The sequence below is a fragment of the Rhinopithecus roxellana genome, chromosome 5 (assembly GCF_007565055.1).
Source record: "Rhinopithecus roxellana isolate Shanxi Qingling chromosome 5, ASM756505v1, whole genome shotgun sequence".
Classification (NCBI taxonomy): Eukaryota; Metazoa; Chordata; class Mammalia; order Primates; family Cercopithecidae; genus Rhinopithecus; species Rhinopithecus roxellana.
In genome coordinates this window covers 30524375-30551517 of record NC_044553.1, presented here as the reverse complement: position 1 = coordinate 30551517, position 27143 = coordinate 30524375, and the positions used below count along the sequence as shown (strand labels likewise).

The window sequence follows — 27143 nt, the reverse complement described above, 5'->3', positions numbered from 1 at the left end:
AATTGGACTTCTGTTAAAATCTTTGCTTTTTAGGCCGGGCGCGGTGGCTCAAGCCTGTAATCCCAGCACTTTGGGAGGCCGAGACGGGCGGATCACGAGGTCAGGAGATCAAGACCATCCTGGCTCACACGGTGAAACCCCGTCTCTACTAAAAATACAAAAAACTAGCCGGGCGACCTGGCGGGCGCCTGTAGTCCCAGCTACTCGGGAGGCTGAGGCAGGAGAATGGCGTGAACCCGGGAGGCGGAGCTTGCAGTGAGCTGAGATCCGGCCACTGCACTCCAGCCTGGGCGACAGAGCGAGACTCCGTCTCAAAAAAAAAAAAAAAAAAAAAAAAAAAAAAAAAAAAAAAATCTTTGCTTTTTAAAAAACATCTGGGACTGTATCTAGTATTTTGAAAAATTAATTATCCCCTTCCTGTCATTTTATAAAACTCTCAGCGATTAAGCACGAAGAACAGTCCAATGAAGATATCCCCATAGCAGAACGGTCCAGCAAGGACATCCCTGTGACAGCACAGCCCAGTAAGGATGTACATGTTGTAAAAGAGCAAAATCCACCACCTGCATGGTAAGCCGTGTTCTTTCTAAAAAGGATTTATGGGTTTTGCTGTAGGGTTATACTAATTTCATTTTACCAGATGAAAACATTTGTAGAAATTGTTGATTTTTAAATTATTTTCCGCTTGTACTGGTCATACTTGTGGTCTATTAGAAACACTGATTATTTATGAAGTCTCAAGAATCATTTTTTGTCTGTTTGTTTGAGACAAACAAACATGTTGCCCTGGGCTCATGTAATTCTCTGCCCCAGCCTTCCAAGTACTTGGGCCACACTTGACTACTAATCTTATCTTTAGGCATTCTACAAAGACTTTTTTTGTTGATTAAAAAAATGTTTTTGTTGTAGAAATGGAGTCTCGCTATGTTGCTTAAGCTGATCTCGAACTCCTGGGCTCAAGTAATCGTGCTGCCTCAGCTTCCCGGAGTGCTGGGATTATAGGCATGAGCCACTCTGCCTAGCCTACAATGATGTTTTAAGGCTTCTCTAACTATAAGCATGACTCTGTAATCTTTGGTTGCCACTCCTCCTTTGGGATCTTTGTCTACAGAGACACTGCCTGTGTATGGGAGGTCTACTTAGCCTCTCTGGTGTTATGAAGAGTAACGTGAATATTATATTTGAAAGCCTACTGTTTCTATACTTGAGGAGCACCCAGATTGCTTTGGGTTCTCAGATATCTTGCATCTGGTATTTTATGGTATCAACAGATGTAGGGATTCTCAGGTTCTTTAGGCTCTTGGTAGAATTGGGAAATGTGCCTCTGCTTCGTCTCTAGTGATTTTTATAACCAAAGCTTCATTGCCTCTGGCCAGCCCGTGAAATTTGAATATGGCAGAAGAAAACTGGGATGCTTCCAGTTTGGGGAAGGGGATAAACATTCAGTATTGTTTTGTTATTTCCTTCAATAGAAAGAGTGGGGAGGGAGTGTCCTAAGCAAAGTTGAATATCAAGAGAAATTGTCTTTCTAATGTAAAACACTCAGCATAGCAGTGACTTTTTAGGCTTTTCTTTTAGATGCTGCCTTCCATCTAGTTATGCTATTCTGTTTACCCTGGGGAGTGGTAGAACAGGTGAACCTCATATGTCTCTGGAAAGGGGCCAGGGATGAATGTCTTACATGTGTTAGTATTGGTCTGAAGGAGAATTGGTTTGGGGTTTGGGTACATCAAATGGAAAAGGTCAGCAGAAGATATGTGTGGCACTAGTACAGAGGATAATTCTCATCAAATACTTTCATGGAATGTCATAGTTTGGACTGTTCTCCTTACTGACATTATTAGGGTCTGGATCAGAATTCGTCATACAGGTCTAGATAACATTATATGTAACAAAAATCCCCCAAGTCACTCATCAGAAATCTTAGAAAGCATGAAGCACAGTATTGAGCAGAGTTGAATGCAGGCATTGGCTGTGTGAGTCAGACAGGTTTTAAAATGGGCTGAGGACTTTTATCACTATAAAGAGCAGTTTATTTCCTTTTTAATAGATAATTATGTAAATTAGAGCCACTGGAATTTTTGAAATTATTAAAGAAAAACACACAAAACAGGAAAAGCTTTTTAGTAAAAGTGTGTGAACTTAGGAACTTTTTCTCCTGGTGATATGAATTTCCTAGGTCAGAGGACATGCCTTTTAGCCCCAAAGTGTGTCTTGCTGCTATGGAAGCAAAAGAACAGTTGTCTGCACAAGAACTTACGGAATGTGGACTGCAGATTCAGAAGTCACCAGAGCCTGAGGTTTTGTCAACTCAGGAAGACTTGTTTGACCAGAGCAATAAAACAGGTACCAAGAGTGATTTGCTGTTACAGCTCTTCTCCAAAGATCTAAACTTATATTTTAGTTCTGAGGCTACTGGTTAAGTTACAAAGCATTTTATAGGTTTGCAGACCTGTTTGTGATATGGAAGGAAAATATGTTTCTAGTTAATTAGTGAGAAGGGCTTTTTGGGAATAATTTCCATTTAATATTTTGACATAATTTTCTCTCTTTTGGAAATGAGATAGTGAAGAATAGCTAATACAGTAAATTTAGTATTATGGATACTAGCCATTTTGTTTTAGTTTTTTTTTTTTTTTTTTTGAGACGGAGTCTTTCTCTGTTGCCCAGGCTGGAGTGCAGTGGTGCGAGCTTGGCTCACTGCAAGCTCCGCCTCCCGGGATCACGCCATTCTCCTGCCTCAGCCTCTGTAGTAGCTGGGACTACCGGCGCCCGCCATCATGCCCGGCTAATTGTTTGTATTTTTAGTAGAGACGGGGTTTCACTGTGTTAGCCAGGATGTTCTCGATCTCCTGACCTCGTGATCCGCCCACCTTGGCCTCCCAAAGTGCTGGGATTACAGGTGTGAGCCACTGCACCTGGCCGCCATTTTCTGTTACATGGCTATTATGTCTTCAGATCTTTTTTTTTTTTTTTGAGACGGAGTCTCGCTCTGTGGCCCAGGCTGGAATGCAGTGGCCGGATCTCAGCTCACTACAAGCTCCGCCTCTCGGGTTTACGCCATTCTCCTGCCTCAGCCTCCCAAGTAGCTGGGACTACAGGCGCCTGCCACCTCGCCCGGCTAGTTTTTTGTATTTTTTAGTAAAGATGGGGTTTCACCATGTCTGCCAGGATGGTCTCGATCTCCTGACCTCGTGATCCGCCCGTCTCGGCCTCCCCAAAGTGCTAGGATTACAGGCTTGAGCCACCGCGCCCGGCCGGATCTTAAATATGATATTAAGCTTAGGTTTTTCATATTCATCTGGGTAACAGTTTACTAAATCTGTTTATTAGTTTATTTGACATAGATAGGAATTTAAAATCTAGCAGAAAGGACATAAAACTTAAAAGAATATAATTTGTTTCACACCTCTTTAACCTCCACCAATCTCATTCCACAGCCTCAGAGAGCTAGAAAGCTTGAATTAATTACCAGCAAAACATATTATGTTGGTTGTAAGGAGGGAAGGGAAGAAGGGTATATTCCTTTGCTATGCTGTGATAGAGGTTGCTGTGCAAGACATTCAGAGGGTCACTGAGGAACCTTTGTTGGCCTCTTACTAAAGTTGTAAGGTTTTATTTAAGAACTTCTTTTACACTGGGATTAATATAGTTGATACTCCATCTGTTGCTAAGGGGAAGGGACCAACAGGAGACTCTTGATAGTATAAGTCAGTAATGGCTGCTCATAAATCCTTTTACTAATGCGTTAGTCTTTTCTGTCACCTTTGAGCAGACCCAAATCATGAAAACTGCTGCATTTATAACATCAGGTATCATGTGCATTGTTTTGACTTCTCCCATCTGTATCATGGCATAAGCTTGACTTCACCTAAGGTAGACATTGGAATAAAAGGCTTATTTGCTGTTTTTTAATAGAAGCATCACAAGAAAGAAGAGCAGCTAAGCAGAAGTATAAGGATTCTGGCTTTTATTTTATTTATTTATTTATTTATTTGAGACGGAGTCTCGCTCTGTCTTCCAGGCTGGAGTGCAGTGGCGTGATCTCAGCTCACTGCAACCTCCACCTACCAGGTTCAAGTGATTCTCCTGCCTTAGCTTCCCAAGTAGCTAGGATTACACATGCCCGCCACCATACCCAGCTAATGTTTGTATTTTTAGTGGAGATGGGGTTTCACCACGTTGGTCCAGCTAGTCTTTAAGTCCTGACCTCAGGTGATCCGCCTGCCTCAGCCTCCCAAAGTGCTGGGATTACAGGTGTGCGCCACCGTCCCCATCTAGGATTCTGGCTTATAATCTCCAAGCTTAGATGCTGACAGAAGGGACTAAGGAACTCTTCATCTATTCTTTATTCAAGAAGCCCATTGTAGGGGTGGTTAATGTTCACTCAAGATTTGTGCTATTGTGGTATTCCATTCGTTGTACTATAAATAAAAAACAATTTCTGCCCTTTTGGAATTTCTGCCCTTTTGGAAATATGGAAATATGTTGGAAATATGGATATTACTCTTTGCAGTACTGAATGGTTTTTGGCAACTCAGTAGTGTCAATCTGAGAAGTAAGTGCAACTGGAATTTCTTTTTTTCAGTATCTTCTGATGGTTGCTCTACTCCAAGGGAGGAAGGTGGGTGTTCTTTGGCTTCCACACCTGCCACCACTCTGCATCTCCTGCAGCTGTCTGGTCAGAGGTCCCTTGTTCAGGAGAGTCTTTCCACGTAAGTAAGCCTAAAATAGCTTATACCAAGGCAGTATGTGCCTGAGAGTCTTTTTTTTTTTTTTTTTTTTTTTTTTTTTTTGAGCGTCTTAGGCTAAGACTGAAAGAGGCTAAACTTGCCTGCGAGTCTAGAATTCTTTTTGAAACCAAATGGTAGAACCTATGCATTAGAGCTTTGGGGATGAAGAACTGTTGAAGGTAGATAAATCTGTTTTCCCTTTTGAAAATTTTATAATAGTAGCCCAAAGGTTTCACTAAAAAAGAAAAGGCGCAGTTATTTAGAAAATGTTACACGTCCAAAACAAGCATTCTGCTCCTCTGTTTTACTTGCAATTCTTCTTGTTCAATAGCAGAGGGTGGCAAATAGTTGTTAACAGTAGTTGGATTTCTTTATCTCTGTGTTAGGGCAAAGGGGTTCGCTTATTGGTTTTTTTTGTTTAGTTTTAGCTTTGTTTTCTAATGAAAATGTGCATGGTCTATTAGGCAAAAAAATGGAATAATTTTTTTTTATGTCTCAAATCTGCAAATGAATTTATTTCCTAGCACTGCTCATCTTGCTTTTCAATCATGATGTCCTTGTGTCTGATCATTCACTTTGCCCTTACTCTTGTAAAAAAAGTTCTTATTTTATAATAGAAGAGTCTGGTATGGGAAATAGTTATTGAAGTAGTTTTGGTTCTTCCACCAGCCTCAGGTTGCTATTTGGGAGAAGTGCTGATAAGTATTTATCTGAATGCCTTAGATATTTTTTCCTGTTAAAAAGTAAAAACAAATACAGAAATGCAAAACTGTGGCTATGGTAAAATAACCTGTGATTCTCTCTTTGTATAAAGGAGTTCCTCAGATCTTGTTGCTCCTTCTCCTGATGCTTTCCGATCTACTCCTTTTATCGTTCCTAGCAGTCCCACAGAGCAAGAAGGGAGACAAGGTGAGCTCTCTTGATCTCTCTGTTGATCTCAGATTAGAAGAGGAGCAACACTTCTTCTGCCTTGCAAAATGTACTGCTTCTTTGTACTTTAGAATGCTTGTGACCTACACAATTCTGTAGGATTCATGTTTGTCTAACCTTTAGGAATAAGACCTACTGTAAAGTGCTGTCCTCAGTTCTTTGCTTTTCCTTCCTTCTTTTTTTTTTTTAATCTAACCCCATCCCCCATTCTTTGCTTTTCTAGCACTAATTCTATTGAGATTTCTGTATTGTTGGCTCAATTTTTAAAAAGGCTCTGAAGGAAATTTTTTTTTGAGATGGAGTCTCGCTCTGTCACCCAGGCTGGAGTGCAGTGGCGTGATCTCAGCTCACTGCAAGCTCCGCCTTCTGGGTTCACGCCATTCTCCTGCCTCAGCCTCCCGAGTAGCTGGGACTACAGGTGCCCGCCGCCATGCCCGGCTTATTTTTTGTATTTTTTAGTAGAGATGGGGTTTCACCATGTTAGCCAGGATGGTCTTGATCTCCTGACCTCGTGATCCATCCACCTCGGCCTCCCAAAGAGCTGGGATTACAGGCGTGAGCCACTGCGCCCGGCCAAAATTTTTGTTTTTAAAGTTGAACTTAAATGAATTAGTATGGGGAAGAACTGGACTTACTGCTAACGGCCTAGTTGTTTCTAGCAGCATATGAACACATTTCTGGTGAGAAGGAACCAGCTTGTTTCTTGTGGTCCTTATAGGTTATTTTTGCTATTATTAAAATAGTTTTAGCATAAGAGTGGTTGAAAGTAGGTGGTAAAAATTTTAACTTCATTCATTTACTCCTTTGAAGACTTAGAGATTTTATATTACCTTATTCATAAGAAAGCTTTCCTTTTCACGTCTCTAATTCATCTCATTATTTAAGCTTCTTTTGCTCTGATCTAGTCTCCTATCCAGTCATTCAAGATGTTTCTGAATTCCTATGATTTCTACAAAGCTTTTTCTAATAAATTCTATGATTTTCATCTTTTTACTCTTTCGTATACAAGTAATGGTTTTATTTATTGAGCACTTAGTATAGGCAAGGCATTATTCTAGAGGCATTTCTGTGGTTTTTCTCATTGAATCCTCACAAACATCCTAAGAAGGAGATGTTATTTTTATCCCCATTTTACAGATGAGGAAATGGAGGCATAGAGAGATTTTGCAACTAATGAGATGTAGAGGCAGAATTTGAACTCAGGCAGCTTCCTCCAGAGCCTGTGCCCTTATCTGTCATATGCCTCCTATTATATCCTTTCTCTGCTCTTGAGTAATATAAAACGTAGACATTTAACAGTTTTTCAAATGTAATTTATCAGTGATAGAATTTGATCTTAGGCTTTCTTCTGCTATAAAATTTGTCTCTATTTCTCTTAAAATCAGTTGTAGGTATCCAAATGGACTAATAGCAGTCTAGGCATAACATGATTAGTGACTAATATCAATCTAAGCATAACATGATTAGGTGAATTCTACAAAAACCTTGGTAATACAAGTTAAGACTGGTTAATTCTTAGAACAGTTTCTTTTATCTGTACTGTGAACATTGAAAAAAAATAAAAATAATTATATTAAATATGCTTTCTCAGGCTGGGCGTGGTGGCTCACGCCTGTAATCCCATCACTTTGGGAGGCCAAGGCGGGCAGATCACCTGAGGTCAGGAGTTCGAGACCAGCCTGGCCACCATGGTGAAGCTCCATCTCTACTAAAAATATAAAAAATTAGCTAGCGTGGTGGCGGGTGCCTGTAATCCCAGCTACTCAGGAGGCTGGGGCAGGAGAATCACTTGAACCCAGGAGGCAGAGGTTGCAGTGAGCCAGGGTTGCACCACTGCACCCCAGCCTGGACAACAGAGTGAGACCCTGTCTTCAAAAAAAAAAAAAAAATGCTTTCTCCCTGATTGTAAACAGTCAATATTTATTGTAGAAAGTTTGTTAAGTATATAGGAAATTAATGAAAATAAAAATCACCTGTGATACTACACTCCAGATATAGTTACAACTAGTATATTTGGATATATATCAGTTTTCAATACATAAAGTACTTTTACATAATTGGCATCATGTTGTGTATATGACTCAGTTTTCTTTTTTTATGTAACAGTGTATTTTCACTTGTCAGTTATATTTTAGATTTAATGCATTTGCTTAATATGTGCATCAGTGTTTGTGAAACTATGTGTGCTTTTTGTATTTATTTGTTTTTTTGCTTTTTCTCTTAGATTATTAGCCTAAAGCCTTTTTTATATGTAGTGCCTATAACATCAGGTTTTTAATGTGCTTTGTCATGGCAAGAAAGTTCAAAATGTGCAACAAAAGTACTTAGCACAGCTATGGTAGTATATTAAAGGCCAGTAGCACCGGATCCCAGATTAGGTGTAGACTGGTAAGGTTGAGACTAAGCTAAGCAGCAAGGCTGGGTATTGAGGTTGCAGTTTGGGTAACTGGTAGCGTGAATGTGAATTATGGGGAAAAGGTAAATGTTGTCAAGTAGTTTGTGAGTGGTCTAGAGGAGGCCTGTTTAGGGTCAAGTTGTAAGATAGGGGATAAAAATGATGAATCAAATACTTAGCTAGCCAGACTGACTCCAACCAAGGTCCTAGGTGGGTAGTATACTATGGGAAAGCAGTGTTTTGTGTTTTGTGTGTGTGTTCCCTCCTAATTTGTGTCAGGATTAGTGTCTTCTCTTTCCTAGTTCTTTGATAGATCAGTGCTGATTGGCATTGATAGATTTTTTTTCTTCATCTGTATTTGTACAGGCATCCATCTCTCTGCATTTAGCAATTGTTAATGCGAATATAATGAGTTCATAAATATTAATTATAGATGCTATTTGTTTACTTAAAGTGTTGATAAGTTCACTGTCTTTCAAGGCCTGTGGTAGAATATGGTAGAATATATGATGGTTAAATTAGGTAATAGTAGTTTGGGCTTTTCTTGAGCTTTTCTACAGGGAAGTGAAAAACTGAGCTATAAAATCAGGAAAGGAGCCAAGTTAATTTAATATTTCTTATGAATGGGTGGGTAGCCCCAGATGCATCCAGTTTTGATCTATACCTAAAAATAAAAGCTTGGGCAGCTCTTCCAACCAAAGGAAGTATTGCTAGATTGCTAGGACCCAATCTACTATTATTCCATCAGCTTTTCTGAAAAATTGCATCACTATTTTTTTAGAGTGAAAATGTCTGTAATGTAATTGTTCTTAGTGGTGTTGGAACATGAGTAATATTGATGAGTGATATTTCTCAATTTGTTTTTCCTGTTTTAAACCAGATAAGCCAATGGACATGTCAATGTTATCTGAAGAAGGAGGAGAGCCTTTTCAGAAGAAACTTCAAAGTGATGAACCAGTAGAATTAGAAAACCGCCCTCTCCCACCTGAGCCCACTGTATCACCACAAGCCTCAACACCAATATCTCAGAGCACACCAGTCTTCACTTCTGGGTCACTTCCTATCCCATCCCAGCCTCAGTTTTCTCATGTGAGTATTGTAGAAAGAGTTGTTTTTTTTTAAAGCAGCATTATTGGGGTATAATTTACAGACCATAAAATTCACACGTTTTAAATGTACAATTTTGTGATATTTTAGTACATTTACAGAGTTGTTCCTGGCTAACACGGTGAAACCCCGTCTCTACTAAAAATAAAAAAATTAGTCGGGCGTGGTGGTGTGCGCCTGTAGTCCCAGCTACTCAGGAGGCTGAGGCAGGAGAATGGCATGAACCCTGGAGGCGGAGCTTGCAGTGAGCTGAGCTGAGATCGTGCCACTGCATTCCAGCCTGGGTGAAAGAGGGAGACTCCATCCCAAAAAAAAAAAATTTACAGAGTTGTGAAGCTGTCATCACAAAGTAGTTTTAGAACAGTTTTGAAGTCACCTAACATCTTGATTTTTTTTTTTATGTTTAAACTTTTTACAGTGTCTTTAAACTTTTTGAAAATGTTACTGCAAAATTGCAAAGGGACATAAATCATTATCCTACCTTAACACAACTGTTACTGTAATTTTTGTCTTTCCACATGCTTATGGTTTTTTTCAATAACTAAATTTTTTTGCCCATGACACAGCCTCAGGAGGTCCTGACGATATGTGCCCCCACATGCTGATTTTTTTTAAAAAGTTGTTCGTATAGCACAACTTCAATTTTCTTTTTCCAGTTAACATTGTATCATAATAATTTTCAGTGTTACATTGTTTCAAAAGTTGTGTATTATTTAAGTAGATGTGATCTCAGTACAGGATCATTCCTATACTTAGGGCATCAATATGGTTTTTAGTTTTGAATGTGTATTTTCTTCTAAAAACAAGGGAAAATTATTAATTTGTATAATTTTAAATTTAAATATTTAAAGAAATGAAATTCAGGTTTCATAGTGAGTTGAAAATCCTTAAATCTAAAGGACTATATTATATATTCAATCTAAATACCTATTCTTATAAGACCTTAAGTGGGGGAATTATTGTAGTTTTATTGGGAGAACTTATTTTATACCTTTCAGTTTGCAGGTGTTATAACAAGAGTTTAAAAGTAAAATTTGAAAATGAATAGTAATGAACTGTAAATTTAGTGAGGAGGGGACAGTAGGAAGAAAGAAACTGGTTTGTTTTCTGGAGTTTTAAAACTTGTTTTGTTAAAGGATTCCATTTTATGCAGTTCATTAGAAGCAATTTGGTGGCATTATTAAAAATGAGGACTCTAGAGTCAGAACTTCCTGGACTCACTCCTGGCTCTGTCATTACTACCTTTGTGACCAATTGAAATTGAATCTTAGTTTGCTCATCAGTCAAATGGTGGGGATACTGATACTGTCTACCTGATAGGTTGTTTATGAAGGTTGAGTTAATATATGTAAAATGCCTAGACTAATGCCTTACACTTGCTAAATACTGCATATAAGGATAGCTGTTGCTCACAGTAAAAGGGTTGAAAACAAGGTTACCTGGAGGTGAAATGGATGTTCAAACCATACATCATTTTCTTTAGCTTTTTTTTTTTTTTTTGAGACAGGATTTTGGTCTGTTGCCCAGGCTGGAGTGCAGTGGTGCGACCATGGCTTACTGCAGCCTTGACTTCCTAGTCTCAAGTGATCCTCCCACCTCAGCCTCCCAAGTAGCTGGAACTACAAGCACGTGGCACCATGCCCAACTAATTTCTTAATTTTTCTTATAGAGATGGGGTATCACTATGTTGCCAGGGCTGTTCTTAAACTCTTAGGCTCAAGTAATCCTCCTGTCTCAGCCTCCCAATGTGTTGAGATTACAGGTGTGGGCCACTGCACCTGGCCTTCTTTAGCTTTTATTTTTCTAAGTTATATGTAAAGGTAGCTGGGCGTGGTGGGGCATGCCTGTAATCTCAGCTGCTCAGGAGATTGCAGCTCAGGGAGGAGCATTTGAACCTAGGGATTTGAGAACAGCTTGGGCAAAATAGCAAGACCCCGTCTCAAAAAAAAAAAAAAAAAGTTATACATCTGGCCTGGCACAGTGGCTCATGCCTGTAATCCCAGCACTTTGGGAGGCCAAGGCAGGCGGATTACTTGAGACCAGGAGTTCAAGACCAGCATGGCCAGCACAGTGAAACCCAGTCTCTACCAAAAAGTACAAAAATTAGCCTAGCAAGCACCTGTAGTCCCAACTATTTGGAAGGCTGAGGCAGGAGAATCGCTTGAACCCAGGAGGTGGAGGTTACAGTGAGCCGAGATCGCACCACTGTACTGCAGCCTGGGCGACAGAGTGAGACCCTGTCTTAAAAAGAAATAAAAAAAAGAGTTTAAGAATGAGCTTTATAAGCACTGACAGAGAGCACTGAGAAGATTTTTCCAACACTGATTTAAAGAAAATGGTTGTAGATGTTTATCAGTGACCAAACAAGACATTTATGATCTTTGGAAAGGTATTCCTACCAGTTGGTGGGGGCAGAGATAATTCCTGGCCACAAAGGGAGAACGGACGTTTTGAAAAACAAGGCACTATTGAAGGAATTGCTCTGTTTTCAACATTTACCAAAGACCTTCAGAATTAGCCAAAAAATCAGCAATGAAAATTTCAGACAAATGAGTGATTCTGAACATAGTTCAGAGATTCTTGGAACCTAAGATGACTCTAATCAGGTTTCTTTGAACTCATGTTTTATAAGATGCCTCAGCCAGTGCAGTCCCTGCCTCCTAAAAAGTCTCGGAAGAATACCTTTAGTAGCCCGGGTGCAGTGGCCCACACCTATAATCCCAGCACTTTGGGAGGCTGAGGCGGGAGGGTCACGTGAGCCCAGGAGTTTGAGAGCAGCCTGGGCAACATAGTGAGACCCCATCTCTACAAATGGTCAAAAATTAGCCAGGAGTGGTGGTGCCCGCTTGTAGTCCCAGCTGCTCAGGAGACTGAGACGGGAGAATTGCTTGGAGAATTGCTTGAGTCCGGGAAGTTGAGGCTGCAGTGAGCCATGATCATGCCACAGCACTCAGCTTGAGCAGCAGGGTGAGACTTTGTCTCAAAAAAAAAAAAAAAACAAAAAACCTTTACAACATAGCTTTTAAGTTAAAGATTTGATTTTACTTAATAAGCATTTGTAAAACCCCAAAAATAAGTCAGATAGTTAAAACAAGACCTCTTCCTCCTTCTACCCAAAGATAACCACTTTTCATTCTTTATGCTTTTTCTTTTGGTATTTACCTCCATAATTCTACATAGCATGATTATATTTTCTTTTTCTTAGGCACAGGGTCTTGACCTGTTGCTCAGGCTGTAGTGTAGTGGAGCAGTCCTAGCTCACTGTAACCTCAAACCTCTGTGCTCAGGCCATCCTCCCACCTCAGCCTCCTGAGTAGCTGGGACTACTGGCACACACTATCACACCTGGCTAATTAAAAAATTTTTTATAGGGCCGGGCACAGTGGCTCAAGCCTGTAATCCCAGCACTTTGGGAGGCCGAGATGGGCGGATCACGAGGTCAGGAGATGGAGACCATCCTGGCTAACACGGTGAAACCCCGTCTCTACTAAAAAATACAAAAAGCTAGCCAGGCGAGGTGGCAGGCGCCTGTAGTCCCAGCTACTCCGGAGGCTGAGGCAGGAGAATGGCGTAAACGCGGGAGGCAGAGCTTGCAGTGAGCTGAGATTCGGCCACTGCACTCCAGCCCGGGCGACAGAGCGAGACTCTGTCTCAAAAAAAAAAAAAAGAAAAAAATTTTTTTTATAGAGATGGGACCTCACTATGTTGCCCAGGCTGGTCTTGAACTCCTGGGCTCAAGCAGACCTCCTGCCTTGGCCTCCCAAAATGCTGGGTTTACAGGTGTGAGCTACCATGACCAGCCTATTTTCATAAAAAAATTTTAGCCATTTTCCAAGTATAGTTAAATCATAATTTTGTTTAGATTATTACTGAGTTTACATTATTGCTATGTAAACAGTTCACAGCAGAGCCTATGACATATTATGATTATTTTTTCATGTTTCTGTAATTTGTTTTCTCTGAAATTGTACTTGTGGGGCTTTTTTATTTAGTTTTCTGTGACTCTCATTAAATCAACCCTAGACTCTCCACCAATTGTCAGAAACTCCTTTCAGGATGTTGAAGAGCCTTAGACTTTCTGTTTCATCTTTTTGGAGAAACCTCTTTTGGACCCTCCTGATTTCTAATCTGTACTGTTGCCCTCTATTCCTGGTGCATAACTGTTACCTCCCTTCACTGTCATCCTTGGAGATTCTCCTTACCTGTCTTTGTGTTGGATACCTCTTGGGTTTCATATCTTCTTGCTTGGTTTACTCCCTCATTTTGGTGGGGGACATTGTTTAGTAGCTTTTATTCTGCTATCACACTTGATTTGTAGTTTGCAGGATTATAGAATTCTAGATGGGAAATAATTTTCCTTTAAAGATTTTGAAGGCATTGCTCTTTTGTCTTCCAACTTCCAGTGCTGCTGTTAAGTGTGAGGGCCAGGCCAGCCGTGGTGACTCATGCTTGTAATCTTAGCACTTTGGGAGGCTAAGGTGGGGGGACCACTTGAGGCCAGGAGTTTGAGACCAGCCTGGGCAATATGGCCAGACCCTGTCTCTACCAAAAAACAAAACAAAACAACACAACAACAAGACCAGCAAAAAACAAAGTGTGAAGGCAGTCTGATCTTAACTTTTAATAGGTGATCTGTTTTTTCTTTGCTGGAATCCTGTAGAATTTTCTCTTTGTTCCCAGTGTTCTGAAATTTCCAGACCTTTGGGATAGGTCTATTTTCATTCATTGTATTAGGTACTTGGTAGGCCCTCTGAAGTTTAGAAACTCAGGTCCTTCAGTTCAAAGAAATTTATCTCTTTAATTTCTTCCCCTTTGTTTTCTCTGTTCCTCTTCTTTTTTTAATGGACTGTCTGTTGTTTGGATGTTGAAACTCCTAGAATAGTCTTCTAATTTTATTTTGTCTTCTACTTTTGATCATGTCTGTCTCTTTTTGTTCAACTTTCTGGGTGATTTCTTCAGTCATTAAAAAAACAGTGGCTATATTGAGATGTAATTCACATACCATTCAGTTTACCCATTTAAAGTACACAATCCAATGGTTTTTAGTATATTAATAGAGTTGTGCTACTATCACCATGATCTAATTTTAGATTCGTTTCATCACCTTCCCCAAACCCATGCCCATTAGCACTCACTCAACCTTTCTTCTACCCCTGGCTCTTAGAGACCACCAGTCTACTTTCTGTCTCTATAGATTTGCCCATTCTGGACATTTCATATAAATGGAATTATAAAATACATAGGCTTTGTGAATGGCTTCTTTCATTTAGCATAATGTTTTCAGGGTTCAACTATGTTGTAGCATGTGTCAGATTTTCATTCCTTTTTTTTCTGTTGATCTATCCTTGTCTATAAAAAATATAAAGGAAAAAAGAATTTCATTCCTTTATTTATTTATTTGTTTGTTTGTTTGTTAATTTTTCTTTTTGAGATGGAGTTTTACACTTGTTGCCCTTGCTGGAGTGCAATGGCGTGATCTTGGCTCACCGCAACCTTTGCCTCCCAGGATCAAGCGATTCTCCTGCCTTAGCCTCCTGAGGGGATTACAGGCGCATGCCACCACACCTGGCAAATTTTGTATTTTTTTTTTTTTAGTAGAGACAGGGTTTCTCTATGTTGGTCAGGCTGGTCTTGAACTCCCGACCTCAGGTGATCCACCCATCTCGGCCTCCCAAAGTGCTGGGATTACAGGCGTGTGTCATTGTGCCTGGCCTTCATTCCTTTTTATTGTTGAATAATACCATTATGTGGATATACCACAGTTACTCATTGATTCATCATTTGATGGACATTTGGGTTGTTTCCCCTTTTGGCTATTGTGAATAATGCTGCTGTGTACATTTACGGACAGGTTTGTGTGTGAACATGGTTTTATTTCTCTTATGTATACTTACAGGTGCAATTGCCTGGTTCAACCATCTTTTAATTCTTCTTTTAGTTATTAATTTCTACTCTTGGGTTTTTAATTTCTAAATTTTTTTCAGAATATTTTTTTAAATACAATTTCTCTTATTTTATGGATATACTATCTTATCTCTGTAACAGTATTAATAACAGTTTTCTCCTCTCTGGAATAGTCACTGTTTCTTCCAGATGGACTTTAGTTTTGTTTGTTTTGATCTTTTTCAAATTAGAGGCTTTCCTCAGATGTCTGGTAATCTTTGATTATTTGGTGATGTTCAAGAGTGAAATAGCAGACAGATGATTAGTAGTTCTGAGTTGGTGGTTGGGTCTTCTTGTTTTTGGGATTTGCTGTAATGTGATCCGCAGGGACATTTTATTGGAAGTACCATAATGTCAGTATCTTGATTTATCTTGGCCTGGTCAGATCCCTTAGGAAAATGTCTGATCTCCTATTTGTGGGGTATAGGCCTGGCTGCCATTGTACTAGAAGTCTATTAATGGAAGAGGGCTTTGGGTGGGAAGGGGTTGGGAGACAGGTGCAGGTTTCATTCAATATGTGGATTTTCATTTAATCTCCCTATTTTCAGTATTGTACTTCCTGATAACTGTGCCTCTTGTCTGCCAGTCCTGGGACACTCTATTTTGCGCTCTCCAGGGCAGAGGAGGGGCAGGGTGAGATTATGGGAGTTGGAACTGTGATATAACTCTGGGTGTTTCTTGGCTTTCTCTACTGCTGGCTTAGGAATTCAGCTTTCACTCTTCTGTTAAATAGATTACCTTTTCCAGATTTTTTTTTTGCAGTTACCTTTTCTTTTTTTCTTGAAATTTTGTGCTTAAGAAAAATCACTTTACCATTACTTAATGGGATTTCAGAAAACTCTGAATATGTGTATGTTCAGTCCTCCATTTTTGTTAAGTTCCCTACTTTTTTCATTATATGTCAAACTTGTACGTGTTATTCTTAATGGGTAACCCTTGTACATCTGTTATTTCTTTTGTACCTTGGTTACTGGAGTCCAAGTCAACCTAATTTTGATGTTACAAGATCTAAATATGTATAAAGAGATTATTACTATTCAAGAGAAAATTGGTCTAAAGGTAATTTTGTCAATTTTTTTTCTTTCTTTCCTAATAAACTTGTCAATCGCATAGCCTCTTTGACCCTTTACCAGGATATGAGGGATGGGGAGAGGATTAGTAGAACATAGTTTGATAGTTAACATTTTCTCATTCTTGATATATGTATTAATTTTGGTGAGGACAAATTAGACAATTAAATGTTTTCAAACTAGAAATAGTGGTGGTGGTGGCACAACATTGTAAATGCACCAGATGCCACTCAATTATTTTATTTTTGTTTTTGTGTGTGTGTGTGTGATTCTTTTTTTTTTTTTTGAGATGAAATCTTGCTCTGTCACCCAGGCTGGAGGGCAGTGGCACAATCTCAGCTCACTGCAACCTCTGCCTCCTGAGTTCAAGTGATTCTCCTGCCTCAGCACCCCAAGTAGCTGGGACAACGAGTGCACACCACCTTGCCCAGCTCATTTTTGTATTTTTAGTAGAGATGGGGTTTCACCATGTTGGCCAGGCTGGTCTCAAACTTCTGACCTCAAGTGATCTGCCTGCCTTGGCCTCCCACAGTGCTGGAATTACAGGCGTGAACCACCGTGCCTGGCCTGAATTGTTTAGTTTAAAATGCCAAATTTTATGTTGTGAGTTTCATTTAAAAAAAGGTATTTATAGCTTTACATTGTGATGTTTTATCTATGAGCCTTTGTAAAGTGACTTATTTTTTGCAACAAGGGAAAAAATACATATTTCTTGCAGAAGATGTGGTAATGCATGGTGGCTTACACCTGTAATCCCAGTGCTTTGGGAGACCAAAGTGGGAGGATAGCTTGAGCCAGGAGTGTGACAGCAGCTTGGGCAACGTAGTGAGACCCCCGTCTCTACCCCCTACCCAAAAAAAAAGATTAGCTGGGTGTGGCAACGTGTACCTGTAGTCCCAGCTCCTGGCGCAGGGGAGGAGTATGAGCGGGAAGATTGCTTGAGTTCAGGTGTCTGAAGCTACAGTAAACTATGATTGTGCCACGGCCCTCTGGCCTGGGTGACAAAGCAAGACCCCATCTTGAAGAAAAGAAAAAAGAGAAAATAAGATCATTAGTTATTCTACCTAGGAAATAACAACTCTGTTTTTTTTTTTTTTTTTTTTTTGAAATGAAGTCTCTGCATGCGCCTGGCAAATTTTTGTGTTTTTAGTAGAGACGGGGTTTCACCTTGTTGGTCAGGCTGGTCTGGAACTCCTGACCTCAGGTGATCCACCTGCCTCAGCCTCCCAACGTGCTAGGATTACAGGCATAAGCCGTCACACCTGGCCAACTCTTAGCTTTTTTTGTTATATGTTTATTAACTAAAATTACATGAAGATTATATATGATAAAATGTGTAAAAAGAGTATAATGGCCAGATGCTGTGACTCACGCTTATAATCCCAGCACTTTGGCAGGCTGAGGCAGACCGATCACTTGAAGTCAGGAGTTTGAGACCAGCCTGGCCAACATGGTGAAACCCCATCTCTACTAAAAAGTACAAAAATTAGCCGGAAGTGGTGGCGGGTGCCTGTAATCCCAGTTACTCTGGAGGCTGAGGCAGAAAAATTACTTGAACCTGGGAAGTGGAGGTTGCAGTGAGTGGAGATGGCGCCACTGCACTTCAGCCTGGGTGACAGAACAAGATTCTGTCTCAAAAAAAAAAAAAGAAAAAAAGACTATAATGTATATCTACATAATTTTTTACTAAAATAGAAACTTCTTGCTAGAGCCCAAATGTTTTTTGATCTTTTAGTGTTCTTCTGTGTACTTTTATGTAGACCACAAAACATTCTATCATGTGATAGATCACAATTTAAAAATTATTATCTTGGCCGGACGAGGTAGCTCATGCCCGTAATTCCAGCACTCTGGGAGTTTGAGGCGGGCAGATTGCTTGAACCTAGGAGTTCAGGATCAGCCTGGGTAACATGGCAAAATCTCGTCTCTACAAAAAAATCTAAAAAATTAGGTGTGGTGGTGTGTGCTTGTATTCCCAGCTACTCGGGAGGCTGAGGTAAGAGAATCGCTTGAGCCTAGGAGGTCAAGACTGCAGTGAGCCATGATCGCACTACTGCACTCCAGCCTGGGCAGCAAACAAGACCCTGTCTCAAAAAAAAAAAAATAAAGAAAATAAAATTCCTATTTGTAACCATTTATGGTATTTCATATTGTTTCCTATTCTAAATAATAATATAGCAGTGAACCATTTTGTAGCTAAATATTAGTGTGCTTTCATTGATTAATTTCCCAGAAATGGAATTATTGGATTATGGCGTATAGGATTTTAGGGCTGTTGTGTTTTGCTAAATTTCCATTCAGAAATGTTGAACCTTTTTTTTTTTTCCCTTTTGAGACAGGGTCTCATTCTGTTGTGCAGGCTGGAGTGCAGTGGCACAATCACTGCTCACTGCAGCCTTGACCATCCAGGCTCCCAAGTAGCTGTGACTACAGACGTGTGCTAATGTTTTTTTTTTTTGGTATAGACAGGGTCTCACTTTGTTGTGCAGGCTTATCTCAAACTCCTGGGCTCACGTAATCCTTCTGCCTCGGCCTTCCAAAGTGTTAGGATTATAAGTTAGAGCCACTGCACCTGGCTTGAACCGGTTTATACTCAGTCATATCTGAGAGTATATGAATAGATTCAAACTTATGATCATTGTTACAATCTGATAGGATAAACAAAAATACCAGACATTGAAATACCAGAAGTTATGGAGTATACAGAATGCTTGACTACCCATTTGATTCCTCATTCCCTTAAAAATCATAGGAAAAAAAGCTTGGGTGTGGTGGCTCATGCCTGTAATCCTAGCAGTTTGGGAGGCTAAGGTGGGCAGATTGCTCGAGCCCAGGATTTTGAAACAAGCTTGGGCAACAAAACGAGACCCTCTCCACAAAAAATATAAAAATTACCTTGCTTTGGTGGTGCACACTTGTAGTTCCAGCTGCTTGGGAGGCTGAGGTGGGAGGATCAATTGAGTTCAAGACGTCAAGGCTGCAATGAGCTGTTATTAAGCCACTGCACTCCAGTCTGGGTGACAGAGCAAGACCTTGTCTCAAAACAAAACAAAACATAGGAAATGAATGCCCTATGTCTGGAGTTTTACATCATTTACATTAGGCAAAATTACACACTAAATGTAAATTCTTATGTAAAAGCAGCTAAGTTTTATGTTAATGTCTCTTTAAAAATATTGAAGTATTAGTTACATAAAATTGTCATTTTTACGTGTATGTTTTGATGAATTTTGGCAAATGTGTACAGCTGTGTAACCATCACCACCATCAAAGTAGAGAACAGTTCCCTCACCCTAAAAAGTTTCCTTATAACCTTTTGTGGTTGATCTCCCTGCTGCCCAACATACTCCCTTCTCCTGCCCTAGGCAATCACACATCAGTTTTCTGTCAGTATAGTTTTGGTATTTCAGTAGTTTCAAGTCTGGGCAATATAGCAAGATCCCATTTCTAAAAGACATTTTTAAAATTACCTGGGTGTTGTGGCGCCCACCTGTATTTCCAGCTACTTGGGAGGCTGAGGTGGGAGATTGCTTGAGCCCAGGAAATTGAGGCTGCAGTGAGCTATGATCTCACCACTGTACTCCAGAGCCTGGGCGACAGAGTGAAGCCTTGTCTTTAAAAAAAAAAAAGAAAAAGAATTTCATGTAATTGGAATCAGGAAGTGTGTATGGTCTTTTATTTTTGAGCTCTTTTACTTAGCATATTTTTGAGATTTGCTTGTATTATACATGTTCGTATTTTATTGCATTTATATTGTTGGATAGTGTTCCATAATATGTGTATCCACAATTTGTTTGTTCATTCACCAATTGATAGGACATTTGGTTCTAGTTTTTGGTTATTTTGAATAATCTAGTCAATTATAATTAATATATGACCATTATATGAGTGAATATATGAATAATTCCCCATGAATTTATGAATAATAATCCTATGATCTTTTGCACATCTTTTTTTTGGAGACAGAATCTTGCTGTGTCGCCTAGGCTGGAGTGTAGTGGCGTAATTTTGCCTCACTGCAACCTCTGCCTCCTGGGTTCAAGCAATTCTTGTGCCTCAGCCTCTGGGTAGCTGGGATCATAGGTGTGCACCACTATGCCCAGCTAATTTTTATATTTTTAGTAGGGACAGGGTTTCACCATGTTGGCCAGGCTGGCCTCGAACTCCTGGCCTCAAGAGATCTGCCTGCCTTGGCCTCCCAATGTGTTGAGAATACAAATGTGAGCCACTGCGCCTGGCCAACATGCACATCTTATGAATAATAGTTCTATGATCAGTTGGATGCCCATCTTTTCTGTGGGCACATATTTTTATTTTTCTTAGGTAAATGCCTACAAATAGAATGCCTAGGTTATATAGTAATGAGTGTTTCTAAGATACTGCCATACTGTTTTTCCAAAGTGAGTGTAACATTTTGCATTCCCAGCAGCAATGTACGAGAGTTGCAGTTTTTCACCATGGTTGCTAATCCTTGGTTTTGTGAGCCCTTTTTTTTTTCCTCTTTTTTTGAGACAGAGCCTTTCTCTGTCACCCAGGCTAGTGTGCAGTGGCACAATCATAGCTCACTGCAGCCTGGACTTCTGTGGCTCAAGTGATCCTTCTGCCTCAGCCTCCCAAGTAGCTGGGACTGTAGGGGCACAATACCATGCCTGGCTAATTTTTAAAGTTTCTGTAGATGTGGGGTCTAGCCATGTTGCTCAGGCTGGTCTTGAACTCCTGGACTCAAGCAGTTTTCCCACCTCAACCTCCCAAAGTGCTGGGATTATAGGCGTGAGCCACCACACCTGGCTGAGCCATGATGCCTGGCTATTTTGTGAACTATTTTAACGTTAGTTTGCTTTTTTTTTTTTTTTTTTTTTTTTTTTTTGAGACAGAGTTTTGCTCTATTGCCTAGGCTAGAGTGCAATGTCACGATCTCAGCTCAGTGCAACTTCTGCCTCCTGGGTTCAAGTGATTCTCCTGCCTCAGCCTTGCGAGTAGCTGGGACTACAGGTGCTCGCCACCACGCCTGGCTAATTTTTGTATTTTTAGTAGAGATGGGGTTTCACCATGTTGGCCAGGCTGGTCTTGAACTCCTGACGTCAGGTGATCCACCCGCCTTGGCCTTCCAAATTACTGGGATTACAGGTGTGAGCCACCACGCCTGGCCTATGTTAGTTGCTTTTGTTGCATGTAGTGGCATTTCATTGTGATTTTAATTTGTATTTCTCTGTTGACTATTGATATTGTAACCTTTGGATTTTATTTTATGTATTAATTATTATTATTATTATTATTTTTTGAGATGGAGTCTTGCTCTGTCATCCAGACTGGAGTGCAATGACATGATCTTGGCTTACTGCAACCTCTGCCTTCCTGGTTCAAGCTATTCTCCTGCCTCAGTTTCTTGAGTAGCGGGGGATTACAGCCATGCACCACCCCACCAGGCTAACTCTTGTATTTTTGGTAGAGACACGGTTTCACCATGTTGGCCAGGCTGGTCTCGAACTCCTGACCTCAGGATCTACCTGCCTCAGCCTCCCAAAATGCTGGGATAATAGGCGTGAGCTACTGTACCTGGCCACTGGATTTTAATATCTGCTTTATGAATGCTAGCTTTTTTTTTTTTTTTTTTTTTGAGATGGAATCTCATTCTCTCACCCTGGCTGGAGTGCAGTGGTGCAATCTTGTCTTACTGCAACCTCCGCCTCCCAGGTTCAAGTGATTCTCCTGCCTCAACCTCCCAAGTAGCTGGGATTACAGGTGCCCGCCACCACACCTAGCTGATTTTTTGTATTTTTAGTAGAGACGGGGTTTCACCATGTTGAATGCTAGCATATTTTGAAATCGTGAAGTAAAATGAGTATGTATTGCCACTTTGTGAGAACTGAAATGGGCTGGAGCATGTGCCACTGCTCTTGGCTATCCTAGAGTTCTTTAATTCTTAAATTTGATGTAGAAATTTTATATGAATTTAAAAATTTGATTTAGAAATTTGACTTGATTTAGAAATTTTATGTGAATCCAGGGATTAGATATAAAAGGTGTATGATCATGTACAAATTACGATTTGTCTCTTTTTATTCTTCCTTAGGACATTTTTATTCCCTCCCCAAGTCTGGAAGAACAATCAAACGATGGGAAGAAAGATGGAGATTTGCATAGTTCATCTTTGACAGTTGAATGTTCTAAAACTTCAGAGATTGAACCAAAGAATTCCCCTGAGGATCTTGGGCTATCTTTGACAGGGGATTCTTGCAAGTTGATGCTTTCTACAAGTGAATATAGTCAGTCCCCAAAAATGGAGAGCTTGAGTTCTCACAGGATTGATGAAGATGGAGAAAACACACAGATTGAGGATACGAAATCCATGTCTCCAGTTCTCAATTCTAAATTTATTCCTGCTGAAAATGATAGTATCTTGATGAATCCAGCACAGGATGGTGAAGTACAACTGAGTCAGAATGATGACAAAACAAAGGGAGATGACACAGACACCAGGGATGACATTAGTATTTTAGCCACTGGTTGCAAGGGCAGAGAAGAAACGGTAGCGGAAGATGTTTGTATTGATCTCACTTGTGATTCGGGGAGTCAGGCAGTTCCTTCACCAGCTACTCGATCTGAGGCACTCTCCAGTGTGTTAGATCAGGAGGAAGCTATGGAAATTAAAGAACACCATCCAGAGGAGGGGTCTTCAGGGTCTGAGGTGGAAGAAATCCCTGAGACACCTTGTGAAAGTCAAGGAGAGGAACTTAAAGAAGAAAATATGGAGAGTGTCCCATTGCACCTTTCTCTGACTGAAACTCAGTCCCAAGGGTTGTGTCTTCAAAAGGAAATCCCCAAAAAAGAATGCTCAGAAGCTATGGAAGTTGAAACCAGTGTGATTAGTATTGATTCCCCTCAAAAGTTGGCGATACTTGACCAAGAATTGGAACATAAGGATCAGGAAGCTTGGGAAGAAGCTACTTCAGAGGACTCCAGTGTTGTCATTGTAGATGTGAAAGAGCCATCTCCCAGAGTTGATGTTTCTTGTGAACCTTTGGAGGGAGTGGAGAAGTGCTCAGATTCCCAGTCATGGGAGGATGTTGCTCCAGAAATAGAACCATGTGCTGAGAATAGATTAGATACCAAGGAAGAAAAGAGTGTAGAATATGAAGGAGTTCTGAAATCAGGGACTGCAGAAACAGAACCTGTAGAGGAAGACTCTTCACAGCCTCCCTTACCTTTAGTTAGAGCAGATGATCCTCTGAGACTTGACCAGGAGTTGCAGCAGCCCCAAACTCAGGAGAAAACAAATAATTCATTAACGGAAGACTCAAAAATGGCTAATGCAAAGCAGCTAAGCTCAGGTGCAGAGGCCCAGAAGCTGGGGAAGCCCTCTGCCCATGCCTCACAAAGCTTCTGTGAAAGTTCTAGTGGTGAGTGTGATTGTAGATTATTCTGTCTCCACCTAAATTATAATTTGGAATGGAAAGTTGGCGAGAACTGCATGCTTATGTCAGGAGTGAACATTATCTTTATGTTTATGAACAACCAATAATAATTGGGAAATTAAATTTTTTGGATTGCTTTTTTTTTTTTTTTTGAGATGGAGTCCCACTCTGTTGCCCAGGCTAGAGTACCACTAGTGGTGCGGTCTCAGCTCCCTGCAACCTCCATCTCCCGGGTTCAAGTGATTTCTCGTGCCTCAGTCTCCCAAGTAGCTGGGACTATAGACGCATGCCACTGTCTGGCTAATTTTTGTGTCTTTTTAGTAGAGATGGGGTTTCATCATGTTAGCCAGGCTAGTCTCAAACTCCTGACTCAAGTGATCCACCTGCCTTGGCCTTCCAAAGTGCTGAAATTACAGGGATGAGCCACCACACCCAGCCTGGATTGTATTTTTTTAATAGCTATAAGTATTTGTGCAATTAGAGATATTTGAGGTTTATCAGCTTTATAACTTAGGACTACGTGGTAAAAAATATTTAGAAATTGTGCCAATCTGTTTTTTTTGACTTAGATTGTATCCTTGCTCTGTGTGTATAGATTTTGACAGTTGCCTTGAAATAGAAGGATCTTTTTTGATTAACTGTATGTGGTCAAATCACATTCAAAACTGTTGATGAGTATCCTGTTAATTAGTTATTTCCTTTTGATGGGCATTAAGTAAAGTTTCTAAACTTGGTTCAAAAAATACAAGTCTCTTAAACCTGAAACTGGAAAACGTATTAGTTCTTGTTCTTTATTTTATGAAATTTAGCATGAAAACATAGATTACTTTCTAAGTATTTGTAGGCTGGGTGCAGTGGCTCACGCCTGTAATCCTAATGCTTTGGGAGGCCAAGGTGGGCGGATTGCCTGAGCTCAGGAGTTTGAGACCATCTTGGGTGACATGGTGAAACCCATCTCTGCTAAAATACAAAAAATTAGCCAGGTGTGGTGTCATGTGTACCGGTAGTTCCAGCTACTTGAGAGGCTGAGGCATGAGAATCGCTTGAACCTGAGAGGCAGAGGTTGCAGTGAGCCGAGATCATGCCACTGCGCTGGAACCTGGGTGGCAGAGTGAGACTCTGTTTCCCAAAAATAAAATAAAATAATTGTAGAGTATGACATTAGCTGAAAATAATTCAATCTTTGTGAATCCTTAGAGTTAGTATAATGTAGGCCAGGCGTGGTGGCTCACGCCTATAATCCCAGCACTTTGGGAGGCGGAGGCCGGCAGATCACCTAAGGTCGGAAGTTTGAGACTAGCCTGACCAACTTGGATAAACCCTGTCTTTACTAAAAACACAAAATTAGCCAGATGTGTTGGCAGGCACCTGTAATCCCAGCTACTCGGGAGGCTGAGACAGGAGAATCACTTGAACCCGGGAGGTGCAGGTTGCAATGAGCCGAGATCGCGCCATTGCACTCCATCCAGCCTGGGCAACAAGAGCAAACTCTGTCTCAAACAAACAAACAAAAAAAGGGCCAGGTACAGTGGCTCACGCCTATAATCCCAGCACTTTGGGAAGCCCAGGTGGGCGGATCACGAGGTCAGGAGATCGAGACCATCCTGGCTAACACGGTGAAACCCTGTCTCTACTAAAAATACAAAAAATTAGCCGGGTGTTGTGGCGGGTACCTGTAGTCCCAGCTACTCGGGAGGCTGAGGCAGGAGAATGGCGTGAACCTGGGAGGCGGAGCTTGCAGTGAGCTGAGATTGAGCCACTGCATTCTAGCCTGGGCAACAGAGTGAAACTCTGTCTCAAAAAAAAAAAGAGTTAATATAATGTAAAATCAAAACAAGCTCCAAAAACAAAGTAAGAACAAGATACAAACTTAAGAAAACAAGTTTCTAGTATGAAATGAAAAAACAGTATTTGGCAAGTTTATATATGATAGTGACCATATTTTTTGGTTTGCCTAAAACGGTCCCTTTTTTTTTGTTTTTGAGACGGAGTCTTGCTCTGTTGCCAGGCTGGAGTGCAATGGCACAATCTCGGCTCACTGAAACCTCTGCCTGCCAGGTTCAAGCGATTCTCCTGAGTAACATGCAGGTGCATGCTACCACGCCCAGCTAATTTTTGTACTTTTAGTACAGACAGGGTTAGTACTTCTCTTGCCAACGTGGTGAAACCCCATCTCTACTAAAAATACAAAAATTAGCCTGGAATGATGATGGGTGCCTGTAATCCCAGCTACTCTGGAGGCTGAGGCACGAGAAGCCAAGATTGCACTGCTGCATTCCAGCCTAGGTGACAGAGCGAGACTCCGCCTCAAAAAAAAAATTGTCCCTATTTATTAGCTTTTATATTTAGCACTTTTTAAAATCTTGAGAATAAGAAATGTTAGAGCTGAAAAGGAAATGAGGGGTTATTGGATTTAGTCTCTTTTTAACGTCTTTTGGCTAGTTAATGATAGAGGTGGGACTAGAACTAGGTCTCCTGATCCTGGCTGTGCTTTTTCTTCCTGTAAAACTAAGACTTAATACAGTTTATTTGATTCTGAAGAGCTGTTGTGAAGAATAAAGTGAATAATCTAAAATTCTGTAATAGAGTATTTTTGTAATTGTATTACGTTTAAATACTGCTAATGACCTGTGCCAACAAAATATCAGGTCTCGTTGACTGTTTTAATGTAGTTATTTCGGAGTACTTTTAAATTATATGCAAAAGAAGCTTCTAAAGCATTGAGATATTCTATTATTTTAATAGTATCCTTCATGAATTCTTGTTTACATTGTTAATTGGCAGAGTCAGCTTTTTTTGCCATAGTAAAACTTATTATTTTATTAATACTATTACTATCCAGATTATTGAAAATGCTAGTGATTTTGTGTTTATTTCATGATTTTAGTTCTTGGACAAACAAAAAGCAATGAAGACAGTGGTTGGAAAATAGTATTTATGAGGAGAAGTTAAGGAAATAAAAATAATTTTAACTATAAATTAGAACACGAAGGGAGAATAATAGCTTTTTGTCTTTTTTTGTTTTTGTTTTTGAGCCAGTATCTCACTCTGTCGCCCAGGCTGGAGTGCAGTGGCACCATCAGTGCTCACTACAGCCTTGACCTCCCAGGCTCAAGTGATCCTCTCACCTCAGCCCCCCACCCCAAGAAGCTGGGACTACAGGCGTGTACCAGCATGCTTGGCTAATTTTTTGTAGAGACAGGGTTTTGCCATGTTGCCCAGGCTGATCTCAAATTCTTGGATTCAGGCAATCTACCCACCTTGGCCTCCCAGAGTGCCAGGATTACAGGTGTGAGCCACCGTGCTCAACCAAGAATAATAGTTTTTAACTTAGAGAATTGTATAAATCATTCAGAAGAGCATTGCAAAAAGAACAGAAAAATATTATTTTATACTTAAAAATATAGTTGTTTAGTTGCTAAACGTTGAGAGACTAACTTTATTTTTATTTTTATTTTTTTGAAACAGAGTCTTGCTCTGTCGCCCAGTCTGGAGTGCAGTGACATGATCTCGGCTCACTGCAACCTCTGCCTCCCGGGTTCAAATGATT

General features: G+C 40.3%; 1 protein-coding gene across 1 annotated transcript in view; it reads left to right on the top strand.

Annotated features, from left to right (window-relative positions):
* The window catches only part of TP53BP1 (tumor protein p53 binding protein 1), an 86646-nt gene that overhangs the window by 15247 nt on the left and 44256 nt on the right, over positions 1-27143 (top strand). The window contains exons 7-12 of the mRNA XM_010383797.1: positions 441-570; positions 2180-2346; positions 4589-4715; positions 5548-5642; positions 8939-9147; positions 22252-23578. Coding sequence (XP_010382099.1) covers positions 441-570; positions 2180-2346; positions 4589-4715; positions 5548-5642; positions 8939-9147; positions 22252-23578 — 2055 coding nt within the window. The remainder of the gene's footprint in view (positions 1-440; positions 571-2179; positions 2347-4588; positions 4716-5547; positions 5643-8938; positions 9148-22251; positions 23579-27143) is intronic.